Source organism: Physella acuta, unplaced genomic scaffold (genome assembly GCF_028476545.2).
Source record: "Physella acuta isolate Inbredline_101_S28 unplaced genomic scaffold, ASM2847654v3 ptg000168l, whole genome shotgun sequence".
In the NCBI taxonomy this organism is placed as follows: Eukaryota; Metazoa; Mollusca; class Gastropoda; family Physidae; genus Physella; species Physella acuta.
Genome location: NW_026731687.1, coordinates 1,078,385 through 1,093,380, shown reverse-complemented (window position 1 = coordinate 1,093,380; position 14,996 = coordinate 1,078,385). Strand labels below are relative to the sequence as shown.

Below are 14,996 nucleotides of genomic sequence, written 5' to 3'. Positions count from 1 at the left end.
CCCCCAAAGTTTCAAGTGCTTGCCCCCTTCACGCACCTACGAATAATAATAACTAAAAAGTTTCTTTCGGGCCTCGGAGGGGGGGGGGGGAGAAGAGAAAATGCCCTCTTGGAATAAGTCCTCGTCTGTCTCCCCCCCCCCCCCCCCCCCCCGCCAAGACGAAAAAGAAATATAACATTCTTATTTAAAAATATACCTAGTGCCTTGTACCTCACGCTATCTTCTATCCGGCCTGATCATGCTGTCAATACAAATATCGCTACATGCTACCCAGCCAAATATCTATACATGCTACCCAGCCAAACATCGCTACATGCTACCCAGCCAAATATCTATACATGCTACCCAGCCAAACATCGCTACATGCTACCCAGCCAAATATTGCTACATGCTACCCAGCCAAACATCGCTACATGCTACCCAGCCAAATATTGCTACACGCTACCCAGCCAAATATTGCTACATGCTACCCAGCCAAACATCGCTACATGCTACCCAGCCAAATATAGCTACATGCTACCCAGCCAAATATCGCTACACGCTACCCAGCCAAATATCGCTACACGCTACCCAGCCAAATATCGCTACACGCTACCCAGCCAAATATTGCTACATGCTACCCAGCCAAATATCTCTACACGCTACCCAGCCAAATATCGCTACATGCTACCCAGCCAAATATCTCTACACGCTACCCAGCCAAATATCGCTACAGCCAAATTTCGCTACCCGCTACCCATCAAATATTGCTACACGCTACCCTGTAATTGCCCTACTTACAGAAACAAATATTCACTGAAAATCTTCATTGAATTTTTTACTACAGCCAAACCAAGTGCATTGCCATTTATTCAGTCCTATCTGGCAAATCTGCACGAAAGTTTACATTGAAAAACAAGCCAAAATCAAACATTTTTACTTGGCCACTTTATGACAATTTATTCCTTTCATATTAATCGATTAATTTTTTATTTTCGAATTTTGTTTTAGATTTTGGATTTTGATAAGACAAAAAAAAAAATTCTCTGTGTGTAAATCAGCCAAAAATTGTACCCAATTAATATTTTTTCTCCTCCGCTGTTTTAGCAAAAATCTCTTTAAACACTGACAGGGCAGTCATTTTCCTGGCAAGCCGAGAAAATCAATGGACGCTAACATTTTGTTGGGAAGTTTCTGTGTCGCAAGAGGCCGAATTGGTATTTGTTAGACAACTTCTTTCGCGGGGAAAATCAATTTTAAAACAATAAAAGTTGATTTCCTGACACTTGAAGTATTAGTACAAGTCATCTGATTAGTAATTCTGTTGTACTTGAGGCTCACGCGCACAACTGATCTAATTTTAGCGCAGACGGCTGTGTTTTAGGCGGGTTTTATTCTTGTTCTTGAATGCTTGTAGATGATTGGTCAGTAGGGCAGAGTTAAAAGGGGAGGGGCTGGGCTTGAGGGGGGATGGGGTGGGAGTAGGAAGTAGGTGGACTAGTGGAGGGGGGGGTAGGAGGAGAAGACAAATGCTGACCAGCGGAAAATCTTCCAGTCAGGTAACTATGGAAACAGGCGACAAAATGACAAGGTCTGACTAGATCAAAAGCCGCCTGTGTACTTTCCCCAATTAATTACTGCCATTGACAATCATTAACTTTCGCTTGTCACGTGCCAATATTTAACTATAGACGGTCATTTGCGAGCAATTAACTTTTGGCGGTCACAAGCCAGTAATTAACGTACCCCCTTGCTATACAGATTTGTTGGTGTAGGTTTATCAAACTCAAAAGTCCTCCATCTTGTAATCGTTGTTATTATCCGCCATTTCAAAATTACAAATTATTAATAATTGGCTCCCAATTAAAATATGATACAAATTAGTCTTGAAGTAAAATAGTTTATATTTTAGTTAAAATATAAGATAAACATACACTACATTTATTTCATTCTTATCGCTAGATACATTTTAAAGTCTAAATAAAAGAAGGTTTATTAAAAATAATGCTAATTATTCTGAGACAATGTGGTTATGATTATTTATGTAAATCCTGTATTTGTAAACCACGGCGGTTATGCTGGTCATTTAACTTTCACCTTAATTCTTTGGACCATAAGATCTTGGCACTATTCAGCTGCCGGCTGGTCATTTAACTTTCACCTTAATTCTTTGGACCATAAGATCTTGGCACTATTCAGCTGCCGGCTGGTCATTTAACTTTCACCTTAATTCTTTGGACCAGAAGATCTTGGCACTATTCAGCTGCCGGCTGGTCATTTAACTTTCACCTTAATTCTTTGGACCATAAGATCTTGGCACTATTCAGCTGCCGGCTGGTCATTTAACTTTCACCTTAATTCTTTGGACCATAAGATCTTGGCACTATTCAGCTGCCGGCTGGTCATTTAACTTTCACCTTAATTCTTTGGACCAGAAGATCTTGGCACTATTCAGCTGCCGGCTGGTCATTTAACTTTCACCTTAATTCTTTGGACCATAAGATCTTGGCACTATTCAGCTGCCGGCTGGTCATTTAACTTTCACCTTAATTCTTTGGACCATAAGATCTTGGCACTATTCAGCTGCCGGCTGGTCATTTAACTTTCACCTTAATTCTTTGGACCATAAGATCTTGGCACTATTCAGCTGCCGGCTGGTCATTTAACTTTCACCTTAATTCTTTGGACCAGAAGATCTTGGCACTATTCAGCTGCCGGCTGGTCATTTAACTTTCACCTTAATTCTTTGGACCATAAGATCTTGGCACTATTCAGCTGCCGGCTGGTCATTTAACTTTCACCTTAATTCTTTGGACCATAAGATCTTGGCACTATTCAGCTGCCGGCTGGTCATTTAACTTTCACCTTAATTCTTTGGACCAGAAGATCTTGGCACTATTCAGCTGCCGGCTGGTCATTTAACTTTCACCTTAATTCTTTGGACCATAAGATCTTGGCACTATTCAGCTGCCGGCTGGTCATTTAACTTTCACCTTAATTCTTTGGACCATAAGATCTTGGCACTATTCAGCTGCCGGCTGTGTGTGGGTTGGACAAAACTAGTGGAGGTACAACTGTGGGCTGGCCAAAACACATCAAAACAAAGCAGTGGTTCTTTCAGACTTTCTTCTCCGGGTGAGTTACTTGAAACTTTCGAGGGGGGAGGGGTAGACGTACCTTGGGTGTTGGGGTCGGTGCACCTCATAGAGAAGCTTGACAGAAACTCTGTTTTACAGGCGGCCTAAGCTCTCCATTCCAACAGGTGGCCCAAAATTTAGTTCTCACGGGCGGCCTAAGCTCTCCATTCCAACAGGTGGCCCAAAATTTAGCTCTCACGGGCGGCCTAAGCTCTCCATTCCAACAGGTGGCCCAAAATTAAGATCTTATAGGTGGCCTAAGCTCTCCATTCCAACAGGTGGCCCAAAATTTAGCTCTTATAGGTGGCCTAAGCTCTCGATTATAACAGTCGACCTTAAAGTTAGGTTGTAACAGCCGACCTAACTAAAGCCTACTGTGTCAGCTAGCCTAACTAAAGCCTACTGTGTCAGCTAGCCTAACTAAAGCCTACTGTGTCAGCTGGCCTAACTAAAGCCTACTGTGTCAGCTAGCCTAACTAAAGCCTACTGTGTCAGCTAGCCTATAACGAAAGCCTACTGTGTCAGCTAGCCTATAACTAAAGCCTACTGTGTCACCAACTAAAGCCTACTGTGTCAGCTAGCCTATAACTAAAGCCTACTGTGTCAGCTAGCCTATAACTAAAGCCTACTGTGTCACCAACTAAAGCCTACTGTGTCAGCTAGCCTAACTAAAGCCTACTGTGTCACCAACTAAAGCCTACTGTGTCAGCTAGCCTATAACTAAAGCCTACTGTGTCAGCTAGCCTATAACTAAAGCCTACTGTGTCACCAACTAAAGCCTACTGTGTCAGCTAGCCTAACTAAAGCCTACTGTGTCACCAACTAAAGCCTACTGTGTCACCAACTAAACTCTACTGTGTCACTAACTAAACCCTACTGTGTCACTAACTAAACCCTAGTGTGTCACTAACTAAACTCTACTGTGTCACTAACTAAACTCTACTGTGTCACTAACTAAACCCTAGTGTGTCACTAACTAAACTCTACTGTGTCACTAACTAAACCCTACTGTGTCACCAACTAAAGCCTACTGTGTCACCAACTAAAGCCTACTGTGACACTAACTAAACCCTAGTGTGTCACTAACTAAACTCTACTGTGTCACTAACTAAACCCTACTGTGTCACCAACTAAAGCCTACTGTGACGTTGGGAAAACCGTATCGAACTACAACATCCAGAATAACTGACGTAAAAAAACAACATGTAGACAGAATAAAGACATTAAAGAGTAGTCGCTGTCGACACGTCTTGGGGGGGGGGGGGATCTTCACACAATTAGACACGACACGCCAATCATCTCATTAATTAATTACATATCTCAAGTTTGAGAACTCCGTGTTACATTTTAGGCCTGACCTCTCACATCAGTTCAAAACGCTGTTTATATTTAGGCTGGGGTGGGGTTGTTTATGTGGGGGTGGGGTGGGTTATGTGGGGGTGGGGTGGGTTATGTGGGGGTGGGGTGGGTTATGTGGGGGTGGGGATAGCGTTTCAGAAATTTTAAAACTATGATTCATTAATTAGTAATTAAAAATGAAGAGACAGTTTTGACAACTTGTCATCTAATTAATTATTTATAGATGATACATTTTTTATTTATTTCACTTTAAGAAAAATATAACAAATATAAAAATATATAATGTCGAAGTCTAGAACTATTTTTTTTAAACAACACAAAAATATGATTTTAATTAAAAAGACGAGAAAGAATTCGGACGTCTGCTGGTGAACAGCATGACTTCCTGTACTGGACGAATGGAAACTGAGCAGACGATAGATTTGAAAGCACTCGTCTGGTTCCTGGTACAGAAAGGTGAGGCGTCTTTAGGTCGATGTCACCCTCCCAGCCTGACATGTAGATGCCACCCTCCCAGTCTGACATGTAGATGTCACCCTCCCAGTCTGACATGTAGATGTCACCCTCCCAGCCTGACATGTAGATGTCACCCTCCCAGCCTGACATGTAGATGTCACCCTCCCAGCCTGACATGTAGATGTCACCCTCCCAGCCTGACATGTAGATGCCACCCTCCCAACCTGAAATATTGATGTCATGTGTCATCTGTGACATATTTTTCGAATACCGAGAGACGATCAGATGACGTCACCGTAAAATTGATTCACACAGGGTCACATGACCAGCTCGTGCTCACCTCATCCTACATATATTAATTAACTGCTCATTAGTGTTTTAAGATTAGTATTTTAAGAATAGTATTTTAAGATTAGTATTTTAAGATTAGTTAGTATTTTACGAGTAGTGTTTTAAAAACTGTAATTAGTACCATTCTTCCTGGTCGCGATACTGAATAATATCGTGTGAGATCGCAGATAATTAAATTTTAATTGGTCATTAGTTTAAAAAATGTCTTAACTCATTATTCAAGTTTTTTGGATGTGAATATCATAGTGATTTCCCTTGCAAAACGTAATTATCTCGGTGTAGGTGATTGATAGAGAAATGACTGTAGTGATATTGTAGCATTTGTGTATTAGTACTGGTATGAATGTATAGGTAGTGTGGCATTAGTGTAGCGGTAACTGTAATGTGGCAGCAGAGGCGTAACTAGGGGAGGGCGGGTGGGGCGGCCGCCCCGGGCGCCGACCTCAAGGGGGCGCCAAAAGGGGTAGAGAAATTAATTTAAAAGCTCATTTTAAGCTAAAGTATAGAATTATACACTGTCAACGTTACGAAAATAAACGAATACAAGGCTTTACACACTGATTTAGCTTTTTTTTATATTAATTTTGTGGCACCGAAATTAAAATGCTACGGCTTAGTAGCTGGTAAGAAGTGCCAAAAACCTTTCCAACTGAGGTGAGGGGCGCTTTTTCACAGACAGGAATAACTATATATAGAAATAGAGAGAGGGGCGCAAAGTTGATAGTCCGCCCCAGGCACCGGAATTGGTCGCTACGCCTCTGTGTGGCAGTTGTATAGATAATAATAATGACAAATATCAAGTGATGAAAACTGGTGGAGTTGTAATGGTAGATGTGCCTAGATCGTTGACGTCAACAGACGGTCTTAATTTGATGGGCTTTATTGGGTGGGCATTATTGTATGAGCTTTATTGTGTGGGCTTTATTTGGGTGGGCTTTATTAAATGGGCTTTATTAAATGGGCTTTATTTGATTGGCTTGACTCAGAACGAATACCCTACCAATTAAAACAATCCAACTTTACAGGCAAATAAACGTATGTTTGAAATAATTGTAGCGTCATGATGAGACAACTCTATTTGAAACATCAAAGGGACCAGTTTTTTCAACGGGAAGATTCCGCCCCCCCCCCTCCCCTTAGATCTATCCCATCTACTTTCCATTAACCAGGCAATTTATTTCTCCAGCTTTGTTCCTCTGCTTTCATTTCCTGCCCAAATCCAACTTTTTGTGCTCACCAAATTAGCGGCGCCCAACTGAATGCAATTTTACTGCATCAAACGAGTACAATTTTTCTTCTATTGTGCATAAATTAACAGCGCGTGTCACGCCTAATTTGGGATCTGTGTTGTATGTGGGGGTGGGGGTGGGTCGGCGGGCGAGGAACTCGTTTTACCTGAGATCTGCATTGATACACGGATTTCATTGATAAGTATACAGGTATATTTTCTGATTCAAGGCTTATCCTTGTTCAACGTACGGCGCTTCTACCAATATATATATATATATATATATATATATCAATATAATTATATTATATAAATTGACTCATTTAGAGAGGGAGAGAGACCACTGAAACTATGAAAACAGGATATAAAGGATGACTCAGATGATACAGTTAATAATAGATGCACAACCTAAAGTGTACGAAGTTTACCCGAATCAGTTTATAATCGGCTTGGTTATATTCCGTCAGACTTAAGCTCCCTGTGGAGTAGCAGTCCGCCTATCTGTGAAGCCTGTTCAGTCGCAGAACGATTTGCTTTCAACTAAGTTTTACATTAATTTTTGTAAGTCGATTCTTTTATCTTATTCTCTAGAGCTTTCAACGGGAACAAACAAAAAATAGAACTTTGTTTTGTAGCGAACATTAAACTCTTGTTTTAATTCCTCTGATTACCCAGTCAAAACTTTTGTCTTATTCTTGGCGATGCTTCAGATAATGACCTTGATTATTAATCGGACAATGACTCGGGGTCAGTTCCAACTGGTTCATAAATAAAATTGTGTTCAGTGAATGACCGAAGAAAACAAGTATGACGACAAACTTTGCTTTTGTGGATGAAATAATTTTAGCTTAGGTGTTTGGGAGGGGGGGGGGGGGAAGGGGGGGGGGGGTAAAGCCAGGTGTTATTCTCGTCAATTAAAATCAGTTAAAAAATTCATGAAGCATAAGCAGTCAGATTTATGTGCGCCTGTGGACGAAATACTGATTGAGAAAATAATCTACTGAAGCTAATTACTTGTGACAGAGAACACAATACACATATGACTAAAACTAATTCCGATTAGATCTAATTGCAATGGAAACGTTTAACAGTTTGATAAGGAATCTTAGCAATGGTGACATTGCACATGCGTCGTCTGTCTGGTGTGTCGTCTGTCTGTCTGTCTGTCGTCTGTCTACAGTGTCGCCTGTCTGGCGAGTTTAGCTAATTAACCACGTGACTTGCAGATGGAATGAAAAAAATTGGCGTGAGCAAGAACTTAATTAACGTCTGGCTCATTAATATTCATTGATTGCATCGGGTACAATTAAGTGCAGACAAGTTTGAGGTGAAGCTTGTCAACTGTGGTCTGACGGGGGTCATTTAATCTTTGATGAGACCGGCGGCTGGGTGGGTGAGGGTGTGTGGGTCGGGTGTGTGGGTCGTGTGTGTGGGTCGTGTGGGGTGTGTGGGTCGTTTGTGGTGTAGTGTGTGGGTTGTGTGGGGTAAGTGGGTCGTGTGGGGTGTGTGGGTCGTGTGGGGTGTGTGGGTCGTTTGTGGTGTAGTGTGTGGGGTGTGTGGGGTGTGTGGGTCGTGTGAGTGTAGAGTGTGGGTCGTGTGGGGTGTGTGGGGTGTAGTGTGTGGGTCGTGTGGGGTGTGTGGGGTGTAGTGTGTGGGTCGTGTGGGGTGTGTGGGTCGTTTGTGGTGTAGTGTGTGGGGTGTGTGGGGTGTGTGGGTCGTGTGAGTGTAGAGTGTGGGTCGTGTGGGGTGTGTGGGGTGTAGTGTGTGGGTCGTGTGGGGTGTGTGGGGTGTAGTGTGTGGGTTGTGTGGGGTAAGTGGGTCGTGTGGGGTGTGTGGGGTGTGTGGGTCGTGTGGGGTGTGTGGGTCGTTTGTGGTGTAGTGTGTGGGGTGTGTGGGGTGTGTGGGTCGTGTGAGTGTAGAGTGTGGGTCGTGTGGGGTGTGTGGGGTGTGTGGGTCGTGTGAGTGTAGAGTGTGGGTCGTGTGGGGTGTGTGGGTCCTGTAGAGTGGACAGTGTGTGTCCGCGTGTGTTATTGTGTGAGGGTTGCGGCGTAGCAACAAGTCGATGACATATGTCATGGCGAAATACTTTGTCATTCAAAGCTCACGAGGGCGTTCTTTTATCACCTGGATAATTGACAGCTTAAATGTCATGTCACGACCCATTTCTTCCAAATGTCATGTCCTGACCCAGTTTCTCCAATGACTCGATGAAACACCTCAACAAGAAAGTTGATCCAGTGGCCATCAAAATAGACAAACGGGAAAGGTTTGATGGGAAAAGGATTCGGGGTCTTAAAATTCCTCTTGCTAATGTCGTGCTAATGGATTTTGTATTAGCTTTAATGGGCCATTACATTTTTCTGGCATTCTTACAAATTTATCTGGACAATAGTTCACCATTTGCTGCATTGTGCAGCGGGGATTAAGTAGACGTCACGTGATCTGACTTCTCACCTGGTTGCCATAGCAACAGTGTACCCCGCATATGTAAACCAATGACAGTCTTCGTCAAACAAACAACAAAACACATCAACAAACTCTCCAGTTTCACAACCTTCCGCTTCTTACATTACACAACTTTTCTAATCAACTGTTTATTTTAATTTAAGTAAAGCAATTTAATTATCTTAAGATCGTTTTCGATAATTACAAACGTAATTGGCGTGTCAAATGATTCATTATGTTCTTCTTAATAAAGTTTTAAAAATATGTAAAACAGGTACGAAGCTTAAAAAAATACTGAAAAAAAGTTTTTTTTTTAAATTGTGAAACTAATCATACGCGATCATTCACATCACACACGATCACACAACTATTGTTACACCATTCACATCACACACCATTACACAACTCAGTTACACCATTCACACACCACACTGAAGTACAATAGTTGTCATCACCACAAGCTCCTGTTTAAAACAAGTTAATTAAAAAGTCTAGTGACAATTTTAGCGCAATTTCCTTATGTTATCTAAAAATAGCTCTGTCGTAGCGTAAATCAAGAGCAGGGTTAGTAAAACCATTGGTTAGTTGAACTTGATTATCAACATGATAATCATTAAGATGATAGATCTCTACTTCCGGCATGTATATACAACCACACCACACGCGTCATCACGTTCAATAGATGCGTCATCGCGTTCCATGGCTGCGCCTTCACGTTCAGTAGGCGCGCAAGTTAATTAAAAAGTCTAGTGACATTTATGCGCAATTTCCTTATGTTATCTAAAAATAGCTCTGACGTATAATGATGGGGTGCGTTCAAGCTAGAAGAGCGATCGGTTTGTAGGTGTTTATGTAATTTTAAAATTTGTGACCGAACGAGAGGATATTTTTGAAAACTTTCTTCGGCAATATTGTTCTAAATTATGGCAGGAATCGATTGGTACATGTTTCAAGTCGCTAAGTGGTCTGGTTGCCGAGATATGGGCCAAAAACTGCATTTTTTCGAGGTTTTTTGGCTTTTACGGGAAATACATGAAAGAAACCCGGAATTTTTATAGCCTATGCTCATTCTCGTAACTTGCTTAACATAATTGCTTTTGGAACTAGTCATCGATATTGCTTCGTTGAGGAGGAGATACGACTTAAAGCCCGGACACACATTCATCCATCCATCCATCCATTCCCAGAAATGACGAGTTAATAAACGCAATTCTCCAGAATGGAAATTGCGCTAAAAACACTTAGTATTTGTTTCCGTTTTAAAAAAAATGAAGTTCTAGTTTTTACGCGGTGTCAGATTTGAATTCTGTTGTTCAATTCTGCGGATCATATTTAACGTTAGGGACATTTTATATCTGGGTCAACAACGCGGGTCGAGAAATCACGTGACCAACACGTGATCTGGTTTGACCAATCAAAAGTCATGACTCGACATTAGCAGTCAGTTGTGACTACCGTCAGGGGTGACGTGTAGCAGGCGATCAGACAGGTGTAGGTCCAGGCGAGAGTAGGTCCTGTTCGGTCCTGTTAGGTCCTGTTAGGTCCTGACCATGTACTCACCAGGTTGTTCAGCCAGTCACAAGACACCAAACTCTCGTAGGTCTATCTAACTAGATCTTCAGAATCTGGAATCACCCCCCCCCCCCCCACACACACACACACCCACCGCCCCTAGCGTCACCCCTCGCCCCTCCCTGGTCACCATGGTCGATGATATTAAAGAAATAGACGACGTGATCGACCTTAAACTAATATCTTCTAACATTTTAAATGTCATTCTATTCTAAATTCCATGTCATTCTATCCTAAATCTCATGTTATTCTATACTAAATCTCATGTCATTATATCCTAAATCACACATCATTCTATCCTAAATCTCATGTCATTCTATATTCTAAATCTCATGACATTCTATCCTAAATCCCTCCCAAAGATGTTTTATTTGAATATGACCTACATCATGACCTAAGATGTATTATTTGAATATGACCTATACCATGACCTAAGATGTATTATTTGAATATGACCTACACCATGACCTAAGATGTATTATTTGAATATGACCTATACCATGAACTAAGATGTATTATTTGAATATGACCTACACCATGACCTAAGATGTATTATTTGAATATGACCTATACCATGACCTAAGATGTATTATTTGAATATGACCTATACCATGACCTAAGATGTTTTATTTGAATATGACCTACAACATGACCTAAGATGTTTTATTTAAATATGACCTATACCATGACCTAAGATGTTTTATTTGAATATGACCTATACCATGACCTAAGATGTATTATTTGAATATGACCTACACCATGACCTAAGATGTATTATTTGAATATGACCTATACCATGACCTAAGATGTATTATTTGAATATGACCTATATCATGACCTAAGATGTATTATTTGAATATGACCTACACCATGACCTAAGATGTATTATTTGAATATGACCTACACCATGACCTAAGAAGTGCTTTCTGAATGATACGTACATTAACGACCTAAAGTTCACTAGTTGAATGAAAACTAAAAACAATGACCTAACATACACTTGTTGAATTAGACCTACATTAATGACCTAAGATTAATTATGTACATAAAATCTAAACAATGACGTAACATGCACTATTTGAATGAGACCCATCCCCTGACCTAATATGAATTTTTTAATGTGACCTACACTAAAGACCTAACATTCATTATTTGAATGAGACCTACCCCATGACCTAACATGTACTTTTTAATATGACCTACACTAAAGACCTAACATTCATTATTTGAATGAGACCTACCCCATGACCTAACATTCACCACGTGACTGACGTAACCCAAATCTGACCCCTCCCCAGAGCGTCATCTTCCACGTGGAGACCCACCCCACGTTCCGCTGGTTCCAGCAGTGTGTGACCTTCAACTTCTTCCCGTCTGCTGAGCACGAAATGGCCTACAACCTGTTCAGCATCATCGCTCTCTACGGGCTACCATTGGCTGTCATCACTTCCGCTTATTGCGTCATCTTGTTCAGGATTTCCAAGAAATCTAAACAAAGCAAAGGTAAGCTCCGGGTTTAGCTCCGGCTTAAGCTCAAATTGTCTGGGTAATGTTTCTTAACATTGTGTTAAGCGCATTACACCAGATAATCCAAACGACACTTTGTCGTGTCTTTTGCCAGTAAACAAAAAAATTTCAGACGAAATTTTTTTGGAATCCAAAAAATAAACAAAAGTTTTTTTTAGATATCTCAAGAAGCAAATAAAAAAACGCAAAATTTGGCCCCGTGAATATGGAACATCGAAACTTGGCCAAAAGCACTTTTACAAACTTTGAGGTGGGGAAAGATGGAGAATATTTTCCAGGCCGATTTTAAAACAAGCGTCAGTTTTGGAAACTATTAAAAATTGTTATTGGTCATAAAAAGGTTATCAAGGATTTCATTACTTTAACCACGCTTCGTTAAGCTTCTCGTTAAAGCTTTCTAGATAGGAGACACAAGGGGGAGGGGGGATAACTGAAAGGGTAGGCAGATAAGGGTAGATAATTCGGTCACATTTGATGAAATGTTTCCAGATTTTTCAACTAAATGAGTTAAAAAAACCACCTTTAGGCGCCGTGTGTACTGCATAGAGACAAACCTCTAACACACATCATTAATCTCTAATTAAGTATGCATTAATTAATTAAAGATTTCACCTCAAACATCGCAGCCTTTTTGTAAGCATTCACTATCAGCTACTATTAACTTGTCCAGTTTTATCTAGTCTAAATGTAGTCATAACGACAAGCACATCCTAACACTATCTAACCCTAGCATTAGCAAGCACTACTGTCTCTAGCAACAGATATCTATGACGCAAATCTAACTGACCTTTGAAAGGTTGACCTTTTTATGCCCTTATCAAATTGCCCACTACAAGTATTGTAATGAACAACAAAGTGTGATGGAACTTTATACCAATCTCCCTCCTCATTGCCCTACGATACATCAATAGAAAGCGATACTCCCCAAAATATAAACCGATCCTACAGAACTCGATACCGTCCACAGATGAGATGACTGTCCAGACGTACCACTGCGGGGACCACCAGCGGGCCGGACTACGGCGGTCCGGTGTGGGCAACATCGAGCGGGCCAAGTCCAGGACGCTCAAGATGACGCTGGTCATTGGTGAGTGTCACGTGATTGGTTCTGACCTTGAACGTCAGCACGAGACTTCTAAAAATAACATCTCGGTCATGGCTGACAATTTAATAGAAATTGAAGATAATTTTTATTTTAAATTAAAACTAATTTAAAACCTACAGATTGAATATCTTTATTGTGTAAAGAGTCTGTTTCGTTTAGAATCTTAAAAATTTTATTCCACAGTTGGGGCTTACGTCATGTGTTGGACGCCATACTTTGTCATCTCAGCCTGGTACTATTTCGACAGGTAAAAGTTGATGTCGTCTGCTTCGGTGGTGTCGTCTGCTTCGGTGGTGTCCCTTACAACTGGTTTGGTGGTGTCACTTACAACTGGTTTGGTGGTGTCTTTTAAAACTGGTTTGGTGGTGTCCCTTACAACTTGTTTGGTGGTGTCCCTTACAACTGGTTTTGTTATAGGTCATCTTTCTATTAATGCATGATATTCCTCTCAGCCTGACTGATGATAACACGGGTATCAGGGTTTAGTTCTTTTAATTTCGTGGTGAAAGTTATCTTTCTGCCTATAAAACAGGGGCATAAGCTAATATACTGATGTACACTTGCTATTGTGAGTTTTGGTATAAAGGACCTTAGGAATAAACTATCTTTAGTATGAATTGATATTGGGTACAACAAGACCTTAGCTAGGAAGGTCCCCCTATAGTTTGAAGTGACCATTGGGATCAAGCGACCTTTGATGAAAGACGTCTGGTATACAACGTCTTAAGAGAGAAATCTTCATCAGTAATTGTTTGTTTTCTCCTTAAATAAACAAAACGACTTTTAACAGACTGGGATTTATTTCCTGTAGGATGACCGAGTTTATTTTTGTCCTCAGGAGATCAGCTATGAAGATAGACGCCAAAGTTCAGCGTGGCTTGTTTATATTTGCCGTCTCCAATTCCTGCATTAACCCTATTGTATACGGTAAGTCGCCTCCCTTATTGTCACAGTTGTCTACCTTGTCTCGTGAACTTTTGCCTGAGGGATGATGGGAATTTTCCCACATGGAATTCCCAGAATAATAATTGACGTAATTGTGAAACAGCTTAATTAAAGCTACAAAGGTTGTTTTTTTAAAGAAGAATTGAGGTAAGTAGAACGGGCAAACATTTGATCTAAATGTGGTTTTTAGACGAATTGAAATAAGTAAAACCACCAAAGCTGACATTGACCAACCGGTTCTAACAGAAAAAGGCACAAAATCCGGGACTCATGTTAGACGTAGGAAGCTGTAATCAAGGATTTAACGTAAGTGGACGAGGTTCTAGCCGCGTTAGCTCGCAGACACGTTGGAGGTTATTTTTAAAGCAGAAAAAATGTGCGCCAAATTGATAGGATTTGTGGCGTTGTAAATGTATCAGTCACACGCACACGGCACACATACACACACACACACAAACACACACACATACATACATTAAGCTTGCGTAAACTTACAACTCTGTGATATTGACAATTTCCAGCAAACTATTGTATTGTGAAAGCTTCCCCCAAAGTATTCTGTTGGTGAAATGTAAACGAAGTTAACAACTTCAAGCCGTCGATTTTTTGTTTTATTTTTAGAGTTGTGTCGTGAACAAGCCAAAGTGAACATGCCTGATCCACCCCTCCCCTTTCTTACCTGCTAAACTGTCAACGCTTTTTGCCGTTCAGACAGTCAATGTTCGTTAAAAAAACGAACATTTTAAAAATACTAAAAACATGAATTCCTTTGGCCTGCTCATTCCATTGGCCTGTTAGTTGTATTTCATGTTTGTCCACGTGACCTCTAGCGTTTCCCATCATTCTCTACTTCACAGGCATGTTCACTGCGGCCTTCCGGCGGGAAACTAAA

The 14,996-nt window shown here is 40.9% G+C and overlaps 1 protein-coding gene across 1 annotated transcript in view; it reads left to right on the top strand.

Moving 5' to 3' along the window:
- The window catches only part of LOC131936112 (adipokinetic hormone/corazonin-related peptide receptor variant I-like), a 107,547-nt gene that overhangs the window by 75,900 nt on the left and 16,651 nt on the right, over positions 1 to 14,996 (top strand). Inside the window, exons 2-5 of the mRNA XM_059292988.1 lie at positions 11,826 to 12,030; positions 13,022 to 13,141; positions 13,343 to 13,406; positions 13,998 to 14,086. Coding sequence (XP_059148971.1) covers positions 11,826 to 12,030; positions 13,022 to 13,141; positions 13,343 to 13,406; positions 13,998 to 14,086 — 478 coding nt within the window. The remainder of the gene's footprint in view (positions 1 to 11,825; positions 12,031 to 13,021; positions 13,142 to 13,342; positions 13,407 to 13,997; positions 14,087 to 14,996) is intronic.